The 21741-nt window shown below is 39.7% G+C and overlaps 2 protein-coding genes across 3 annotated transcripts in view; one reads left to right on the top strand and one right to left on the bottom strand.

Annotated features, from left to right (window-relative positions):
- Positions 1–14534, top strand: part of kcnd3 (potassium voltage-gated channel, Shal-related subfamily, member 3) — a 68092-nt gene extending 53558 nt beyond the window's left edge. Inside the window, exons 4-8 of one of the 2 annotated variants that reach the window (XM_079467172.1) lie at positions 9580–9678; positions 11214–11246; positions 11342–11434; positions 11521–11759; positions 11901–14534. In XM_079467172.1, the coding sequence (XP_079323298.1) occupies positions 9580–9678; positions 11214–11246; positions 11342–11434; positions 11521–11759; positions 11901–12105 (669 nt within the window). In that variant the 3' untranslated portion in view covers positions 12106–14534. The remainder of the gene's footprint in view (positions 1–9579; positions 9679–11213; positions 11247–11341; positions 11435–11520; positions 11760–11900) is intronic. The other variant, XM_079467173.1, reaches the window with a different exon arrangement.
- Positions 14535–16849: 2315 nt separating this feature from the next.
- ddx20 (DEAD (Asp-Glu-Ala-Asp) box polypeptide 20) lies at positions 16850–21726 on the bottom strand. The gene is made up of 11 exons (XM_079467634.1): positions 21474–21726; positions 21226–21320; positions 20932–21100; positions 20346–20469; positions 20071–20213; positions 19841–19979; positions 19597–19655; positions 19397–19479; positions 19208–19313; positions 18665–18766; positions 16850–18579 (listed from the first exon to the last, which is right to left on the bottom strand). Exons 1-11 carry the CDS (start codon positions 21664–21666, stop codon positions 17456–17458), a joined length of 2337 nt encoding a protein of 778 aa, XP_079323760.1. The 5' UTR covers positions 21667–21726; the 3' UTR covers positions 16850–17455.
- Positions 21727–21741: the final 15 nt, after the last annotated feature.

Genomic DNA, 21741 nt, shown 5'->3' with positions numbered 1-21741 from the left:
AGGGGCAGCGTGAGGCGTTACTTTTTATTCAAGTCTAAGCTATGATTAATTTCCACCATATTGGAATTTCACTGTGGCCAAATTCTGCCGGGTGCAATTCACTGTATGCTGGGGTTTCCTGATATGATTCATTCCATTCTGTTAATATATGTGCTGCTATTTTAGAATTTAAGTAAAACAATGTATCTTAGGAGGCTACATAGTTCAGTTTAAATGTTTTGAGTGTTTATAAGTTTTGAGTGTGTGTGTGTGAGAGTGTGTTTGTGTGCGTGTGTGTGCGTGTGTGTGTGTGTGTGTGTGTGTGTGCGCGCGCGTGTGTGTGTCTCTGTGTGCGTGTACGTGTGTGTACGTGTGTACGTGTGTGCGTTCGTGTCCAAGAGATGTCAACTTCTACACCCAGCGATGCGTTGCACATGCAGTCATGGAGTTAATGTATGCTGATGAGAAATTAATGCATTCCAAGGTTTGGGTGGATTAACAGGGCCACAGCTTTGCCAAGGGCAAGATTTCCTATGGCTTTAGCATTTTATTTAATCTTCATTTATTTAACACTTGATCTAGGCTGGCAAATTCAAACCCAGAAGTCCTTGTGCTCCCACTGCAGCAGTGACTAGTTTGCACTTTATCTCAGTTTGGATCAGCCTAAACCGAGTTTTGATGTACATTTTCACAACAGTGCTGTCCTAAAAAATGTCTGTCCTTTATCCATGTGCCGCAGGGAGATGCAGTTCAGTTTCAATCGGAACTAAAAGCTGCTTGGGCCATCCTGTGGTCAAATGTTTTATATCAAATGTGTAGTGTGTGTGTGTGCGCATGTTTGGAGATGCGATTAAAAACATAAGCTGTAACTAATAAATGAGTAATACAAGTGCGTGAACTTGCCTTGAGACCTTAGTTAACCTTTGTCCCTGAAACAGCTGTGATTACTGTCCACAGAACATTAGAGAGGGAGAGCGAGAATGAGCGAGAGAGGAAAGGATAGCCAGAAGCGATGTTCATTCTAATGACAGTCTTCCACAAATAGCTCTCCCATATGAGAGCCGTTGGGAGGGGCCTGTTTGTTCGAATAGGCAGGTGACCTTGATCCATATAACCTGTTGGCACCAGAAAAACCAAAACTTCATAGAGGTCTTTTGTGACTGTGCTTATCTGTTTTATTATTTTGTCAGTTTTGTTTTTATTGATACTTTATTTTCCCGCAGTGTATGTAGATAGTAATATCTCATTTTAAGGTAATAAAACATAGCGCTTCATTATGTAATGTCTTCATACACTTCTGAATACATAGTTATACGTAGCCTATTTTACATGATATTTTAAGCTCAAGAGAAGCTGCATATATAATATATAGGTTTAATCTACCAATATGAAATTGGTATCATAAAATCATAAAAGGTGTAAAATGTAAAAATTAAGCTAAAATTACGGTTTAAAATATAATTTTAATAAAATCACACACATCACAAACTCATCTGTATCTCCGGGGATCCCCCACGACAAGATTGACAACCTCTGCCCCAGCAGAATAACACAGAGCTAAAACTCTGCAGCACTGGTACTGCACCAAAACTCAGGATCTATGATAATAAACCAAACCACTACATTAATATTACTGAACTACATCGAAACGTTAATATTACTGCACTACTACATCAATACACAACCACCTGCAGAAACGGCACCGTCTAGGCCTACTGTGTCCGCATTAGACTGATGCCAGCAATGAAATGGAGATTCATTCAGCTTCAGGGTCTTTGCCTCTTCTCTAGAGCACTCTAGGGCTTTCCAGAATGCCCTGCACTCAGATCATTTCTCTCCTGACATCTGGGTTTGATGCAGAACGATTGAATCGAGCATCACCTTAATGAAACTTTGATCAAAGTGAAGAAGGCTTCCGATTTTATATGCTGATTTCGTCTCGCACGGGCTGATTGTCTCTCACCTCACGCATATACACTGCAGAAAATGATATACACGGGGCAGCTTGTTAATAATGAATGCAAACCATCCCAGGCAGGTCGCTAAAGCGAACAGACATCAGACAATCCTTCATGACTGATCACTCAATGATCTCATTATCCTCAAACTCTCACAGTTGATCCAAGGCTTTGAGTTTTGTTTAAAGTTAGTCCAGGAATCAAAGTTTTGTTCACAGTTGGTCTAGGAATCAAAGTTGAGGTTTATTATAATTGGGGTTTATTCATTAGCCCTGCAGTCAAGCCAGTCTTTATTCCTGACAACAGAATTGTCGGTTGTGCTAGTTCAGTAGTTTCAACGTATGAGGAGCATGTCAATGACTCATTTTTAATTTAGAATTTGCATAAATGTGAGCCTAGTCAACTTAGCATTAAAAGTTACTTTGAAGGCAACAATTTGGACAAATCCTAACTTTGATGCCTCATCCCGCACCATTTGTGCTTAAGACGTGATGAAAAACGATAACTCAGAAGGCAAGAGTCATGATTGGGGTGGTGATTCACGGACAGAGGACCCAGACACAGACAGCGGGTGAGAGGTTAACCTAAGACGTTTAATAATTAATACAAAACAAAACCCACGAGGGGGTAACATGACAAAACAGGGATGGATACAATAACATAAGACAGGACTAAGACTAACTTACACTTAAACAAGACTAAAAACAAACTCATTTCAAGGACACAGGACTAGAAGTCTTCACGGGTCCACTTAGATCCGAAAACCCGAGGTCCGGCCCGAGACCCGAGCGGGTTCGGGTCTAAAAGATTCACGGGAGATTCGGACACGGGTCGGGTATATTATTAGGTTCTTAGGGTCTCGGGAAATATAAAGTAAATTTTTTTTTTGCTGAATTCACCCGAGGAAGACCCGAACTATCCTGTACAATAACAGCGCGTTTCTCGTGTGTGTGCGTGTAGTTACCAACTCTCCTCTTGCGAAAAAAACAGATCGGTGCAGGGGATTAATCAGGAAACTGGATTAAGCTGTGTCTTTATACTGTTTTGCGTAGGCTATTTAGCCTGAGTTTGCGCAATTTGCCAGAGCAAAACAAGAGGATCAACGTTTCCATTGCCATATCAATTTCATTTTCATTAATAACGTTTACATTTAGGTCTAGTCGGGTTTGAAAAAAAATATACGATGGGTCGGGTCGGACTCGGGTCTAACGTTATTGGGTCTGTCTCGGGTTCTGGCCTTTAAAAAAAAATGGCATGTCGGGTTCTGGTAAAAGTGATTCGGGTCATTTCGGGTCGGGTAAAGATCTTTGGACCCGAGAAGACCTATACACAGGACACAGGACACAATCCCAATGAACCAGCACAAGACAGAAGACACAAGTGCATTAAGTAAGGGACCAAATCAAGAGGGGAACAGGTGTAAGGCATGAATCAATAACAAGGAGCCGAGAGGGCGGCAACAGAGACGAGACCAGGGGCCTGTACCATGAAGCTGGTTTAGGTGGCTAGCCAGCTATGTTTCAGTTTAGTTTGTGCCAACCCTGGGTTTTAGGTACCATGAAAGTAGCTCGGCTTTATTCAGTGTTCGTCGGCATGGTATCTTACGCTGCACGGCTAACCTGCTCCGGGGCAGATTATGTTCTGGATTCAAGATCTCAGACTGAAGTTTGACCAATCAGCTGTGAGCAAAGAAACATATAGATGACGTAACTGACTCACAGTGCGTGTTAGAATGGCTAGTTACTTTTTATACTGTTTTATAAAATAAAAATATTAATATACAAATATAAAAATATATATTACAAATATAAAATCAAATATTGTTTACTATATAGGTAAAATCTGATTTTACAGATTTGCTGGCTTTCCCTTACACTCACATGAAATTCAATTTACTTACTTATATTCCACTTTTATTGTATCACATGTATTTGCATTGTATTTTTTACATTCTTGTCTGTGGTGCAGAACATCTAGAAACACTTTCAGTTTCACTGTATTAGGACATTTTTCTTTGTCCTGAACAGTAGTTTTTATTAAGGCTTCAATAAAATGACTGACCTGGTTAATGGCGCAAAGACTAGTCTATTAAAGGTAGAGGCTTATGCATTCTGTTGTAAAAGCAGGCCGTTTTATTAAGTGTAATTCTTATATTTCTTCCGCTTCTCTGTGTTGCAGAACACACCGCTATTTTATAATTCTGAGCTCCGTCTTCTTTCTGCAAAAAAAAAACTAGTTTTTATCATATCAGACTAAAAGGAGACCAACATGCAACCAGTCCGTGTTATTTTTTGGGCAACTTGTTTGACATGAACCATCAGTACACGGTGCATTTATTGATTTGAAACACGTAAGAGTCAGAGTTTACAATGCAGAAGCGGTGCGTGTCATTTGCCTGTGAAATTAGCCGTTTGCAGCTTTAACAAATTTGTACAGAAGTTCAGAAATATATGAGAATGAACTTTATTTGCACGCGACTCCTCTCATGTGTACTCGGAAGGGAAATGATGAAGCAGATGTAAGGTTAACTTTCCTGCTTCTGCTGCCTGAATGGATGTTTTTTGTCCGCGCGCAGGTTAAAATTGCAATATGCGGGAGCTTCAATGAACATTTGTTGTAATATTTCTGTACCCATGCCTTACATACAAAAGTTGCCCGCAAGGACACGGACCTTCCACCGAGGACCCCGCGGATCCTGTTTGCCCTACAGCACTACAGTAAATATGTGTACTATATAGTCTTTTAACTTGCGCATTAACGCAATCAGCAGTGTTTCTGAAACACTTCTCTCTTGCGTAGACAGCAGAAACATGACGTTGTGTTCATATTGTGGAAATCGTTTTATCCATTTATAATGCGATTGGTTTAGCCATGCTGACGTCACTCGTTCATGTGCACGCGCGCGCGCAAACTAATCTTAGCTTCAGGATCAAAGCTTGAGTTGACAAAGAAACTCCATGAGCTGCTTCATGGTACCAACAAAGCTTGATCACGTTGGTTTGGTTTTGTCAACCCAAAACTAATCCAACTACCCTGAGTTTGTTCAGCTACATTCATGGTACAGGCCCCAGGTGTGCCTCTATCCACATTAAACATGAGGTTCTGTCATGATCCTGCCACTAAACCAAGAGAAACATTTCATGATGCGGCAGAATCATGACACCAAGTGTGTTTTACTTCTCTAAACTAACTTGTGGTAATTGTATGCCGGATTATGCAACAGGTGAACAAAAGCCCAAAGATTTTCATAGAAGGAGGGACAGGGGACATAGTTTGAGCTTTATCTTATCAGAACAGTACAAGGTGTTAACCATGGTCAGTTAGCAACATCTGAGAATGTAAAAATATTGATATTGATTCCTTTTCACAGCACTGCCTACTTGTATCTTTGTTTTGCTTTGGGTAGAACTGTTTTCAGCAAACCGTGGACGTGGAGTGGTGGTGTTTAATTGACATAAATTATCCATTTAACCTTAAACAGCTTCAGTTTTGAGATCCGATGTTCTTGTTTCCGAATTCTGTGAGGATGTACATCATTGAACTGACTCATAGATTTACACAGATTTGTTCAGGTCATTTGGGTTCTGGAGTCAAACGGGAGCTCCAGGTATTTTCTCAGTCTCGCTGTGGTGCAGGTGTGGTGTAAAGGGATAACTGTCATGATTCCGCTATCATGTCATGTTTATTCTTGGTCTTGCAGCGGAGTCATGGCATAGCCTTAGGTTTTGTGTGAGAAAGACATGGCTTTGTTTTGATTCTGACTTGCCATGTGCTTTCTCGTGTCTCGTCAGTGTGTCCCGCCCTTTTGTCTCGTTAACCTTCCCTGAGTGTTTCAGTACCCGCACCTGACCCTTGTTTATTATCCTTTGTTAGTCTCCCTATTTAATGCCCTCTTGTCTACTGTCTTGTGCACGTTCGTTGTACATGTTTCCTGGCTTGTACCTGTTTCCATGTCGTGTTCTTGAAGTTTACCTTGCTCCTTGTTTTGATGCATGTTTAGTTAGTCTTAGTTATTATAACGTTAAGTATTTGTCTTTTGTTTTTTGCCCCCTCGTGGGAAGTCTTTGTTTTCTGTTTTTGATTCGTGCCTCAGTTCAGTTTTTCCCCCATCGTGGGTGTATTATTTGTAATTTGTCTTTTATTAAAGTCTTTGTTAGACCTCATCGTCGCTGCCTGCAATTAGGTTCTTCCCCTAAACGTGACAATAACTCACCCATTCTGTCACCATTAAATCACTCTCATATTATTCAAAACCTGTGTATGTCTATTTATTTTATGATAAACAAATGAAGATATTTTGAGAAATGTCTCAGTAGTTTTGTTTTCATATGATGGAAGTCAACGGGGGACAATGTTGTTTGGTTTCCAACATTCTTCTTTTGTGTTTTGCAGAAGAAGGGTCAGTACAATCCGATTTAAATAAGTAATTGTAAATGTACAATTGAACTCAAACTTAAATGCAAACTTTCCAAAATGTAAGTGCACTTTATACGACTTGAATGCTACTTTTGGGATACAAATGTGTGTGTTGTACGTGCTTGGCTATCCAGCTAACTGAAAGTATAGTGTACCGGGGTGATCTTAACATTAAGCAGTTGTATAAAGAACCTCAGCATTACCGCAGCCATTCTCCATCTTGTGTTCTGCATGGTCTGATCCACAGGAAAAATGCTCCACGCTAGCCGAAAATTGTTGCAGCATTTGTTGGAAACACAAATGGTCTCAGAGGCCCAAACTGATTCCATTATGTGATGGCAATCTCCTGTGAAAAGAGCAGAGTTAGCACTCCTCTTACCCAGAGGGACTCTCGTGTGTGTTTGTGTGTGAGGGTTTTAATGATGGTTCATGTTCTCTCCGTCTGTGTTCAAGTGTGTTTGAGAAATAAATGAACATCAGAATACCGGTTTGAACATCAGAATACCGGTTTGATCTCAGCGGGGGATCTGATGCTATTGAGACACAATTTGTTCCTCTTCAATAATTTAAATACACGCAAGCTCATTCATCCAGATTGCAAAAGAGAAGCCAACTTGCCTTGATCAATTCCTGGAGGTGGGGTGACCTCTCAGGTGAGTGGGAAGGTTGAGGACTTTTCTCGATGTCGTGTAATTATAAGAGTGCAAAGTAGTGTTCCTCATCCCCTGAGTCTTGGTGAACTTTGGCACTTAGCTGTGCTGTTAGTGTTTCAGACCCTGAACAGTTCCTGGTTGTCTGTGAAGGAGATAAGTTTTGTGAGCAAGAAACTCTGGGAAAAACCACCTACATAGCCCTATTACTCACCCCACAGGAGGCCCACACATAAGTCTCTGTGTAAGAAAGAAAAGATGAAAACACAGCTAGATATTATCAAATTATTACCACACAAATTATGATAATGGAAAGAAAAGGTTTAACATAACATAATTCTATCTGTATGTAAAATTAAAAAGTAAACTTATATAACTTCATTTTATTTCCCTTTTTTTCACTTGTTCATTTATCAGACGCTTTTGTCCAGTTAAAATCTACAAGTCCAATCTACAAAATCAAACTTTTAAACATTTTGGCTGTGAATTTGTCTGTAAATCAGAATGACTTTTTGAGGAGAGTTTTGCTAATTTAATGTGTATTTAATATTTAATGTTTGCTTTTTGTCTAAAAGCAAACTCACATCTGTACATTTTTGGGACTCACGACTGCATTTACGGGGAAGCCCTGCTTTGTGAACAGACCCGTACTGGAGAACTAGTTGTCTGTTACTTCATCCGTCACTATCTGTCACTGTATTATAGTACATTGATGTCGGCAAACCGTGCTGCCAAATCGCTTCGGAATGTTATACAGTCGATCTTCTGACAACAGACATCTGCACTATAGTGCAATATTATATAAGTCAATCAGTCAGCAAAAAACTCACATTTTCCAAGAGGACTTAAATGTACCCTACAAAAAAAACTGGCTTAATTTATATTACTTGCACTTCTTAATGATGAATCCCTTTGTTTGTCCCTCAACTTTAGGTCTCTTTGGCTGAAAGTACATGTTTGTTCAACCTGATCTCACAGGAATTCTGAACTTTTTTATGCGGTGGCTTATTCGTATGAATTTGTTCATCGTGAATTACTAGAAAAAAGCAATACTGAGGCCCTAACCCTGACGTCGCTGGCGCGAAAGCAAATTATATTAAAATGCATGCATGAGATTGTACCAATTCATACGAAATAGCCAAAATTAGCCACATAGTCAAATAGTTATGTTTTGGATGTGAGATTGTGTTGGATTGTTGCATTTGGTATTAAATTGGAAGTTCCCTCAAAAACTAAAATTCTTTCATAATTTACTCGCCCTCTTGTCATTTCAAACCTTAATGACTTTCTGCACAAAGCAAATTAAGATATCTTGAAGAATGTTGGTAACCAAAAACTGTGTCTACCCATTGACTTCTATTGTATTGCCACAACAGCACTGCAAGTCAATGGGGACCATTGCTTTTCGATTTCCAACATTTTTCAGTATATCTTCTTTTGTGTTCTGCAGAAGAAAGAAAGTCATACAGGTTTAAATGTAAAGTGATGATAATATCATCATTTTTGCGTGAACAACCCCTACATTGCAGACTGAATTGTGTCTACTGTTGTAGTACAACGCTAAGGCCATTGCAAAAGATAATGCTGTCTTTTGACTATGAAGGCACAATCTTTGACATGTACGTCCGTCACTATGGTTACAGACGTCGCATGCAGCTAAAATACACCCTTGAGTTAGGTTGCTCATTCATACAGACAGCATGAGAGCTTTGACTGTAAACTGCTGTGTGAACAGAACATTTCCTGATTCACACCTGTAAATAAATATGGTAGTCAATCCTAAAAACTGAACGTGGCCTAAAGAGTTGGCTGTTTGGAACACCCTAGGAACACACTAAAAGTGTTGAGAAGATGGGCAAACACCTCTTAGATTTCCTTTAGAAAATACTAAATCTATTGCGTGCACAATGTTTATCATGCTTTGGCAGTGTAATCCATTTTTATCAATAAAAAGACTTTTCACCTCTTAAAACTGAGAGGGGCCAGCTTCTCTTTTAAAACGGCCACGTAAGAGCACAAATCAGATTATTTGACTCCTCTGGTGCTGAAAAGATTAAAATGCTCCTCATTCATTGTAAATATTCAAATTTGATGTTCCTCAAAGGATTTGACTAGTGGTTTCCACATATCATCCATGCTGTTCCTATAAAAATGACACGTCTGAAGAACTTTAACTGCTGCTCTGACTAGAATTACACAGCTGTGCTTACCGTAATTCAGTATTACACAGACATTTACTGTAACTTACATTACACAGCTGCGTTTCTGTAATTTGCCGTTTTTTTTCAGGGGTTTTTTAAGCGGATTAGTGAGCAATGACTTTTCCCTCTCTGCTTCTGTGCACATATTGGCTGCATAGCTGTTAGAGCAGGATCGGGATTGGTTCAGTGCTTTTTGAAGGCTCTTGCATTTTTCATCATCTCGTGATGGACAGCAATCCATGTGAAAATCCATTTTGCTTCCTAAAGTATTTTGAATTACTCCTTCAACAGAGATCAGATTGAAACTCAGACCTTTGTGATGGAAAAACCCTGGTAGACTGAGTTGTAACTTCCTCTGTGTGTGTGTGTTGACAGAAAGCCCGACTGGCCCGAATGAGAATTTCCAAGTGTGGCAATTCTAGCGCCTTCCTGCATAGCAAACGAAATGGACTCAACCAATCGCTGGAGCTGACGGTGAGAACACGCACATACACAAACAAACATTTTTGTTTGAAAACACACTTTGTTGTCCAGATTGCGCTCTCAGTTTGACGTCTTGTGGCTCATTTTTCATTAGACATACATTATGCATGATGCTTGCTAAAAAGTGCTAATGTCTCTCTTGCAGTATTTTAGCGCTGCGGTAAAAGTGTCAGGTTGGGTTGCTTGAAAAGTAAGGGATCCATGTAAATTTCAGCACATAATCGGATCAATTATGAGATTTTCCATCTGTGTATTTGCATAAACATGAGCACAATTAATTTAATAACATCCAGTTTATCAGGGTGGAAAGACAAAGTTATGAAAACATCTTAATGTGTTTCTAAACACCCTCATTAGTGAGTGAGCTGTAAGTATATGTGTGAATCTTATAAAATGTCTTCCTAAAAGAAGAGTGTGTTAATGTATCTGAAGAATAATGAAAATGCAGTGAAATTCAGATTCAGAGGATAGAGACAGATCACACTTTCACAGAACGTTCTGAGAAACTTCCAAAGAGTGAAAGAGAACAACATTACAAGTATTTATTACACTTCTCTCTGGAAAACTTGATTGGTCAACGAGACTCTGCAGTCAAATATCTTTGTGTAATGAGCACTAAACTGTGTATTTGACCATTGTCCTTGGCAAGTAAATCTCCTCCCCATAATTTGACTCAAAATAATATTTATTCTTTGATTATGGGGTGAATAAGCATTTATTTTAAAAGATTCACCCTGGAACAGTCTGAGTTTGAATATGCTGGTTTGTGATTCATCCTTTTATTTTACACATGTAAACATTCAGAACAGCTGCACAGAATCCCAGTACTCAGTAAATGTCACTGTAAAATGGCTAATTTTACTTTCTCTCCATTTCTATCAATATCTTGCTTTTTTTCTGTCTCACTCTCCTCCCACACATCAGTCACTGACTCACTCATGTTATTTTGGTACGTGTTAAGACATGGAAAGGGCGAAATGTGGATATGTGTGTTCGGCAGGAGGGCTCAGTGTGCAGTCGGTACCTCTACATGTGCAGGTTTATTTGAGCTAGTCTTCACCTGTCTTTCCAAGAATGCATGACACATGGGATATTGAATATTTGAAAGGAGGGTGACAGCTGAGGAAGGTTAAAAGCATGCTACCCATCACTTCTGTCTTCCAGAGCATACACATAACTGCAACTAACATGCAACTAATCACTATAAAGGAATTCGACAGTCAGGCAATAATCAATAAAAGTGTATACATTTGTTTGGATTTAAGCATTTTGGAAAAAAAGATGAATGATTGGTATTGGCTTACTGAAATCAAAGTTTCAAGGTGCATGTGAACATGCTTAAAAAGTTTTGGTGACATCAGAATATAAATGGTACTTCCCCTGATTTACTGACGCCCCTTCATGGAAGTCCTTCCTTTCTCAGGATTAGCTTATTGTTAGTTATGGATGATATATTATACTAGATGTTCCTTCCAAAAGCAATAAACCACTTTCCATGTCTCTCCTCCCCCCTTACACAACAGCAGATCCCCTATTACAAGATGAAACTTTCACCACAGGTACTGAGCCAAACGTCGTACCTGTCTCTTTATTCATCTCTAAAATGTGGAAATGCTGTAAAAATGATTTGAACGTTTGTCCGTGTGTTTTCCAGGGCTCTATGGAAGGAGACCAACAGCTGAAAAAACCCACGTCCGTGTTGGAGAGCCAGCATCATCATCTTCTTCACTGCCTGGAGAAGACCACGGTCCGTCAAACACAATGCTAAATCAGTGTAGGAAAGCATATGAGACTAATGAACTAAAGGATATAATCTGTTTGTTTTTTCTTTAGAATCATGAGTTTATGGACGAGAGGATGTATGAACAGGGCTATCTGCGGACATCGCTACAGAACTTCCCATCGCAGAGTCCATCTCTGTCAAGTGAGGAGGGCATCACAGGCACCTGCTGCTCCCGAAGAACCAAGAAAAACATGCAACCTCTCAACGCAACACACTCACACACACACAACCTGCAGGAGCTCAGCGCCTTACACATCCAGTGTGGGGAACAGCAGCCTCTTAAAACCAGGTTAGTCTTATACATATGTATGGGGGTTAGATTTAAAACAAATTATCTTTTTTTAACTATGCAAAAAATGTTAAGAATTATTGCTTTTATGCAGTGTCCTTTTAAAGCACTCTCACACAGACCTTTTGCTCTCTGTCATAGTCGCTCCAGTTTAAATCTGATGTCAGATGAATCGGGGAGCCTGAACTGCAAAAGCAGCGGACTGGTTACCACGGCAATCATCAGTATCCCCACCCCCCCCTCGAACAACTCTAGAGCCAGCCCTGATGCCCTGCCCCCTCCAACCCCTGAAGCCCCGCCTCTTCTGAACCCCGGCACTGACGTGGTGAAAATCTCTGCGCTGTGAAGGAGACAGAACTCAGGAAAAGAAACTGATGAGCAGCCTGCCCCCTAGTGGGAGAAGGAGTGTATTGACTCAAACTCCCTGCAAGGAATAGGAAAGATGAAAAAGGATGTTTGTGTGAAGGAGAGCAGGACTACCATGAGTAATCGATCCCCCTCCATCAGGACTGATAAGATGAGGGTGTCACTGTGCATAAAACCTTTCCTTTGTTCTTGTTACTCTTTTTTTGTCTTTTTTTAAATCAACTGTGTTTATCTGAAAGATTCATATTTTAATTGGAGAGGAAGGTAAGAGGTCTTGTAAAAGCTGATTGTTTTTGTCTGTTAATCTGTTCTGACATCACAGACAGCCTCGCAAAGCCTCGGCTTTCATTATCCCAGATGTTTTATTTTGATCTAGACTAAATCATAAAGGACAAGCGAAAATCAGCATTAGAGTCTGAAAGAGACTGTATGGGTTTGACAGTGTTTCATAGACTATTGTACCTTTTTATTTTGGAATACGTGTGAATTTATGGGTCAGAGTTAGTTATAACTTGAATGTTTCTGCCCTGTGTATGTGCGCGCTTGGGTGCATTACTGAATTATCCCTCAAACTCTCAGCTTACTACACAGTTCGTGCCTCTCAGGGGGAGGAGACTTCCCTTCTTCTTCTTTAAGCCACTGTCACCCCTGAGCCCAAAATGCTGAGCCGACTTTGTAACGTCAGTTGTGAGCTATCACGCGTTTCTTTGTAAAATAGAACCAAAAAACGAGAGGGAAACATGAAAGTGTTTTAAAAACTCTGTGACTACAAGCACAAGGCATCGCTGAGATTTTGTGACTACGATGTGAAACAAGCCTTGGTTTAACTGTGAATATTGTTGATAGAATATTTTGTAATAATAAGCCACTGTTTGGCAAAACCAGAGCAACTGCCTGCCCCGCCCCTTTTATGTCCTCCTGCCCCTTTGTGTCTGACCCCGCCCCTTTCCTCTGTCCACTGCTGGCCTGCTTCTTGTAGTTGTTCTGATCAAAGTGTTACTGTCATTATCGCTCAATGGGTATTAAAAATGTCTAGTTTGCGTAAATTCTACATGGGTAGGAAAATTTTGATGTTTGTGTTTTTTCATCAGCAGTGAATGTTTTTCTCCATTCGAGAATTTCAGTCATTTATTGCTATTAGAAGAGAGACAATTGTACAAATAAGTCAGAGCTATTCTCCGCAATGTTTTGTCTTTCTTTGTCACCGATGTTTAGGAAAATAGCATTGCCATTAAGAAGGATTCAAATGTGTGGATGTATGGATTGTCTATGTTTAGTAGGTGTTGTTTACAATTGTACAATCTTGTTCTTAAACACAGATAAAAACTTAAGCATAATTGCCAGCAATCAGCCTCAATACCCCTGATCTCCACCTGTTGTCTAGTAAGCCCTTACATAATTTCCACCTCTGTACCCTAAACCCATCCTTTGTTGTCGAAACCTCTTCCGAGCCTTCTTCCTAATCTCCACTCACTCGTGCCTCTTAACACCAGCATACATAGAAAGTGACCCCTCAGTTTATCCATTTAGTGCAATGAGACTTTTGCGTTAAACCTCATATGATACATTAAATCTTGTATTTGGCAAATGATCAATCCTGAAACAATACAAGACAAAATTTCCATAAAGTATTTTGAAAGAAAGATTAAATCATAAGAATTTAAAATAACATAACAGATCAACTGTTCTGTAAAACGTATCATTATGACCTATCATATTGGACGTCAGTATTACAGGGAAAATCACATTTTGACATTAGTAATATCAGGGTATATGGCCCGCATTAGTTTTGTAAGCTCTTTAAATCTTACAAAATGTTCTTTAGTGGCCCTGTGTTTGTATGGGTATTATATTCCTGTTTGTTGTACATACAATCCATTAGCACCACTATAAATAATGATCAGCATATTTTGGTCCAAATGATGTTTGGTCCTGTTGTGATTTATTGATTTTTATGGGTGTACATTATAGATGGGACATATGGAAAACTAGAATTCATCAGAAGAGACAGTGTGGGCAATAGATTCTGAATTCTACAGTAATAAATGTTAAGTATTGGGTCACTTGTGGTCTTCACATTGGAGAGCAGTAATGTATTCAAATTACTTTGACTTCGTACATCCAGCCTAGCAAGGAATGCTAGAAAACTAGACATGTAATAGAAGTAAAAGTTAGACTCCTAGGCTTTGTAATCATTTATTTGTGCAGTCCCTTAGGATGACAGAACTGGTTGTTTTAAATATACTACATGTGCACATCTACACATCTTTTCGTTCTTCCTCTGTGTTTCTGTGCTTTAACTCTCTCGTTTTTTTCTGTTCACTGTCAGATGTTAAATATTATTTATGATCTTGTCTCGTGTCACAGTTGTGAAACGCCTGATAAATTTATTGTATCTGCCACAAATCTATATGCTGTTTGTTCAGTTCTTCAGACAATGAATTCAATGCAAAACAACGATCTTACAGCAGTTTAGGATTAATCATCATCACATCAACCCTAAAATACACAACACATTTTTGGATATGAAATGAAGAATAGATTTCACATTAGGTCAAACTTATCTGGGATAAATTTCAGCTTCTACGATTTTAATGTATATGAGCACATTCAACTGAATTCCGAACAAATTCATTTTATTTAGAGATTTGACTAACTCGATCATACACAGGAAATACAAAACTAGATCGTTCTGCTTAAAGTGACTGAAAAGGGGGAAAGTATTGTCACTTGGATTTCTCTTTTATATTTTAATGTTGCCATTTGCAGCTCTGGTAATGTAATAAGTTCTGTCTGTTTCCATTTGTAATAAGTATTCCATTTAATTTCTAAGCTATTCTGGAAAACAAGCATTTGTAATAAACATTTTATCTGGTCTGCGACCGGTTCAAGGTAGCTCACCTAAAAATCTAAATGTCCTCATGAATAACTCTCGAGTTGTTCCAAAGATGTATAAATTTACATTTAGTCATTTAGCAGACGCTTTTATCCAAAGCGGCTTAATTTCTTTGTTCTGGTGAACACAGAGACAGATATTTGGATGAATGCTTGTAACCAAACAGTTCTTGGACCCTATTGACTACCATAGAAGTAAAATTACAATGGTAGTCAAAAGTGCAAAAGTTTTCCTAGTCAATGGCGTATGGTTATAAGCATTCTTCCTAATATCTTTCTCTGTGTTCATCAGAACAAATACATTTATACAGATTTGGAACTTGAAGGTGAGTATTGATGACAGTTTTTTGGGCGTAAACTATCCCTTTAAACTTTTTCATCTTATCTTTTAAAGATTCTGTTTGCACGTTTTAAGAGGACTCAAATATAGATCGGATTGCTTTGATCCATCAGTCAGCTGAGAGTTTGAAGAGTTGGGTTCGGATCTGTCTGAAGCGCGTAAATATGCGGCCCCTCCTCTGCTGCCGACCCGCACGACAGAACCAGCGCGCACGTGTCAGGCTCACGCAGCACCCAGTGCTACTAAACAAAAAAACACAATTAGCAACGTGCTCAATCAACAAATCCCTTCAACAAAAATTGCTCATATAGCGTTTTACTACAGTAAAACAAAACTATTTAACCAAAAATAAACAAAAAGAAGATCCTAATTCGTACTATTTTTCAATAGTAACATTACTGTTATACTGCACAAACGAACACATACTGATAGATATATAAACGTGAATAATTTATAGCCCAAACAATTCACTTTATGATCACCTTATTCTGACTTAAGTACTCGGTTATGTTCACAAAGAGGATGACAAACAGCAGAGCCCAGAAGAGAATGACCGTGATGACGATGTAGCTAAATCTCTTCGCCACGCGGCCCTCTAGGCTCTTTTTGCGCAGCCCCCGGGCAGCCGGGGTCAGAACAAGCACTGCGCCCGCTATATGTATGTCAGCGTGGTTATCATAACTCATCGAGTGGCAAAATGGTTGCGGGATTCTGTGGGCGGCGGGTTGCTGTCCATGGTGCTGAATGAACCACACGATCCCATCTAGGTGGATGTCTTCCCAGAGATGTTTTAAATTGCACATCCATGTCAGTGATTTTATCAGCAAGAAATATGCGTACATAATAAACTATCACCACTGCATCATTGAGAAAAAATAGACTGGAACCAGCACGTACACGCTAAAGGGCGCAACAGTGAAAACTTTCGTAAGCGCCGAAACGACATATAACAGAAAGAATCGTCGCACAGTGTCAAAGACAGCATGGCGAAAAGGAGGCCAAAATCCAGAAACAAATGAAAATAATATGAGAAAGCACACGCTGGCTGACTCGTTTCCCGTTAGTTAAAGTCCAGTAAGACGGCGAACTTAAACCCAATATCAAAAGACAAGAAGTAATACATCCGCACCCTTCATACATTCGGGCCTGTACTTCTGTCCGCTTAGTATGTAGGTTACATGTGCAGTCTAAAAGTTGACTGAGTTGAAGGACCTTCATCCCACCCCTCATACTTATCCCGGTTGTTCATGTGTCCAAGTGAACAAGCAATTACAGGGAACCAAAGATTTCCACTGGCCTATTTAAAGATCAAAGGTAAATACAGCTCAAACGACCCTTGACTTGGTCTTAAAAGGTCAACATATTGTTGCAGTCTTCAGTTTATTTTATGCCCTTGACTGATTTCGAGGGTACAAACTGATTGCTGCTAATGAGTACCATTATCCTGTAATACCCCTTAATGGGATGCTCAGATTAGTGGGCGTATCTTGTGATCGCAGTAAAATGCATATGCATAATGTCAAGTATCCTGTTTAATATTTATGAAAGATGAATGTTGTAATGCCCTATGAATGTTGTTTTATATATTTCTCATACTGTTGCATGAACGGGATAGTCCGCCCAATACTCCACCCAAAAATAAAAATGTTATCTTGATTTACTCTCTAACCATACCCCCTAAGGTTCTTCTAAACCTGTATACATTTCTTTGTTCTGTTGAACACAAAGATATCTAAACACTTCTAAATATCAAATTCTGTGTTCAACAGAACAAGAAATATTCTATGGTAGTCGATGGTTGCAAACATTCTTCCAAATGTCGGTTTTCAACAGAACAAAGAAACGTATACAGGTTTGGAGCAACTTGATGTTGGGTAAATTATGACAGATTTTTCGTTTTTGGAGGGGGTCTCCCTTTAAGTTCACAAAGTAAATGATTCACTTTCCATTACATCCCAAAAGTTCATTTTTATTAAAGAACTTAATACAATTAGCATCACTAAAACCTTACCAATTATGTCCCAATAACGGGCAACAAAAGCAATTCATGGATGCTATAGGTGCTATACATGATAGATAAGTCCATTATCCCTTTTTAACGTTTCATCATTTCCATCATGTAATTGGAATATGAGGAAAATGCTCTCATCCAGTAATATGGTGATCTGTGGTAATAAGAGTTGTAATATTCAACCCACGCCCTGTACTCATTCCAATAATCCTGCCCTGCAACTCCCTCTTCATCGTCATCGGTCTTCTCCTTTGTAAAACTCTGCTGTGTGGTCGTGGCCTTCATGCTGGATTCTGTAGGGCCTTTGTGGTGAGGAGGATTGTGGGTTTGAGGTTTACTATACGTCTGTTTGCTTCTGCTAAAATGTGTTTGTATTCTAGCCGCCGGTAAAGAGGGCTGATCCCGCTGGTTTTTGTTACAGTCCACAGAACGACTTATGTTGGAAACATCTTTATCTGGAAGAACATGCGTTTGACGTCTGTGTTGTGAAGAGCGGTTAGGGACTGAAGAGTTTGATTCACTTTCAACCTCCATTTGGGACTCGGAGGAAGAATCATCATCAGATGACAGGGAATCTTCTGAAAACTTTGAACCAGAGGTCAACTCCGAAACGTCTGGTGGTAGAGGAGGATCTGGATGGGAGTGTGACGCATCTGGAACATGTGAATCATTAGCTCCATCTTCATCATTATGGTCATCATGGTTGTTACGCAGGCCATTGAACATATTCAGACTTCCGCTGCAACCTTCATACTGGTGAATGATTTCTACAGATCTTCCTGGACCTTCTGTTATAAAGCTCTGGTAATCTGCCTCGGCCTCTGCGAAGGTCATAATCTTTCTTGCCCTTGATTTAAAAGATGGCAGAGGAGGAATTCTGGGAAGGGTATCTCTCTGCTCTTTCCGAGTAAGAATCGAGCGAGTCTCCAGGTTTGTAGCAGATTGTAATGGTTCCTCCATCCTAGGTTTGGAGTGATTTTGAGCGTTGGTTTCGGCACCATTGTAGGATTTATCAGATGTTCTTCTCTCTACAGTGGGATGTGGGACGTGAGACACTCTGGAAGTTTTAAATGATGTGGCCTCAGATTTAACACGTTTCTTTTTCTCCTGTTTGGGGGAGACAGGAACCTTCCGAGTGGGTTTTGAAGCAGGTGCAATGATCACGTCCCAGTCACATGCCTCTTCCATAATTCCAGGAGGGATTGGATCTGGAAAGAATGAGACAAGAAAACTTATTACCATCTTTAAGAATCATATTTGAAACAAAATCAGGGAAATGAATTTAAAAATTACCTGGCAAATGAGTTAGATTCAAGGAACATTTCTGAGCTATGGCCATCATCCGATTCTCCTCCTCACCATGGCAACAGTAGGTCACAGCAACCCCCAGAGTGCCTGAAAAATAAGCAAGGAGGTCACTGTCAGGTCAATAAAAGGAAAACAGTGCAGTGTTCATCAAAGCAGCTGTGGGCAGATCGTATTTCTGAAATTCTGATGAGACTCTGGTGGCCTCCGAACATGATAGTTCATCAACAACAACAAGTTCTGGTTACCGAGATGTCTCAACCTTCCAATTATAAATTCTGATTCTTAAGTGCTGCGGTCATTAGAATACTCTTGATGAGTTTGTGTTTAGCAGCTCATTATGTTACTGATTGCTATGGTAGGCCTTTCAGACTCTGACCCTTGTCTGATCATCTCAAAGCAGATGTCTAGATCCGCTGCACATCTCCGATTGAGAGCCCTCATGTAAATTTCCAAGATATGCAGTAATTAAGACCACAAGTGTAAGGGTCTTATTGTTTGGTCGTTCTTTTCTTTTACACTCATACGCACCAAATCGTCCGGCACGACCGATACGATGCATGTACGTCTCCCAGTCCTGAGGAACATCCAGATTAATCACCAAATTCACCTTCTCTGCATCAATACCACGGGACGTCTGTACAAGACACAGAGATCTACCTTAACAATATCATTAGAAGCTGGATGTCTGCAGTGTGGGTGTTGTAACGGATGTCTCACCAGATCTGTTGATATTAAAACTCGACATTGATATTGCCTCAGCTTCCACATCGCTTCTAACCTCTGATCCTGACTTAAACCACCTACATAAACACACCAAGATATCAAAAATTAATAATGAACAATAATAAAGGCTTTCACACACCCGATGACAGTTCATTTACATGCCCACATACTGTACCACATGATTTGAAGCACACCTGAAATGCAGACTGCAGGCAGGCCTTTAGATGAGAGGATGTCAGCCAAGTGCTGGGCTCTGCCGAACAACAGCTCAAGTCAGTCTTTCATTACTTTTAATAAAAATCACAGCTCTCTTTTTCAATAAACAATCGAAACACAACCCTCGGTGCAGGACTGTTATATGTGCTACATTTATCACATACATCAACATGTGTTCAGAATAATGGAAGTAATGAGAAAGGTGTACGGCCGACCACTTGCCTGCTATGGAGATTCGAGAAAACCAACGCTTGATTAAATGGGATTTTACTGAAGAGTTCTAGAAGACTCTGAACCTTCTCCTCAAAGATTTTGTGAGGCAAAGAATGAGAGGGCACAATCTTATAGTACTGCTTCAGTCCTGGAGAATTGAAGTATAAAATATTGATACGGTCAATGTATAAACTGAGGTTTGAAACATCAGCAACAACAAATTAGAAAGGATTGCTCACCAATGAGTCCAGGGTCTGTCGGGTTCAATCTTACAAACGTCGGCTCTCTCATGTATCTTGACAGGTACTGTGCTAAGGATTCTGGGTAGGTGGCAGAAAGAGCCAGCATTTGTTTATTTGTCGGTAGCGAAGAGAAGATCCAGCTAATACAAAGTGACAGAGGGAAAAGGGAAGAAAAGAAAGATATCAGATCTCTCATAAAATTTTTATTTGAATACAGAGAAGTCACAAAATCTAATTAACATCTCCCTTTTGGCAACAAATAAACAACTTACTTGATTTGCTCTTGAAAGCTGCTGCTGCTGTCATCCTCAAGCAGTTTATCAGCCTCATCCAAAACAAACAGACGAACGGAAGATGTGATCAGGAATCCCATCTCAATTAGCTGCTTAATACGGCCTATAAATAAAACAACATTTTATCACAATACTGTTATAGAATTTTAAATCGCACACGCTCTCTATTCATGAAATTGGCAAAGATGATCTGATAAAGTACTTTGGTTATTGCATCCTATTTTATTAGCAGGATTTTCAGGTCTGAGAAACTTAACTCTGCAGACATTAATGATTGTTACATTTAAAGGGATAGTTCACCCAAATTTGAAATTCTGTCATAATTTACTCAACTTCTGGTCATTTCATAACTGTGTGAACACAATAGAAGTGAATGTGTGCCACCAGTGTTCGGTAATCAACATTCTTCAAAATATCTTCTTTTGTGTTCTGCAGAAGAAAGTTATAAAGGTTGGATATTAGAGGCGGAGTAAATTATGAGTTTTCATTTTTGGGTGAACTATCACAAAGTGTTCGAACTAACATACTGTATCAGTCTGAGTCTGTATGAATAATAAGGTAACACCTGGTGAGCCAATAGCAATGTGACATTTCTTCAGGTGGAGCTTATCTTGACTGACAGGCCGTCCACCAATAAACACATGACACTCCAGTCCCTCCATAGAGCTGCCTACTGCCATGACAACAGCATGGATCTGTACAGCAATCTCCCTAGTGGGGGCTAAAACTAGCACCTGTTAAGAGGAGAAGAAGTGAGGGGAAGAGACTTTAAAAATATTTAATAATATTTTTTCTTTAAAAAGTATAATAATAATTCCACTTAATAACAGAGATTAACTTAAAAAGCTAGAAATAATACCTGTGTGACTGTGTTCTCCAGTATAAGGGAGTCCAAAGCAATTGTAGTAAACACGCAAGTCTTTCCTGTGCCAGATTTGGCTTGAACAATAAGATCTGAACGGGCAAAACATGCAGAAAACAACGTTATTTCCCCCGAATGATTATTAAAGTGCACATCAGAACAATATACGTGATTGTAATTCATAAGTACAAATACTCATAGCACTTCAAAACAATAAGTTAACTTAAGAGGTCGGGTTCTCGTACCCAGTCCACATCTGCCTAGAGGGATTGCTTTGAGCTGAATGGGTGACGGCCTCTGAAAACCGGCGGCAGATAGGCCCTCAAGAACAGGTTTTGATAGCAGTAAAGAGCTGAACTCGATCCCGTCGTTATTCAGAACATCATCAGTCCGGGTTCTGGCTTGCAGCTCATGCGCTGCTTTCGTGGATGTCGCCATGATTCCGTCTGCTCTCTTCTTCTGCACTGAATAAATAAGTTGAGTTAAAGAGTCACTGCGCCCCCTACTGCACAG

This window comes from Barbatula barbatula, assembly GCF_947034865.1.
Source record: "Barbatula barbatula genome assembly, chromosome: 11".
NCBI lineage: Eukaryota > Metazoa > Chordata > Actinopteri > Cypriniformes > Nemacheilidae > Barbatula > Barbatula barbatula.
This window is presented reverse-complemented; position numbering and strand designations above follow the sequence as displayed.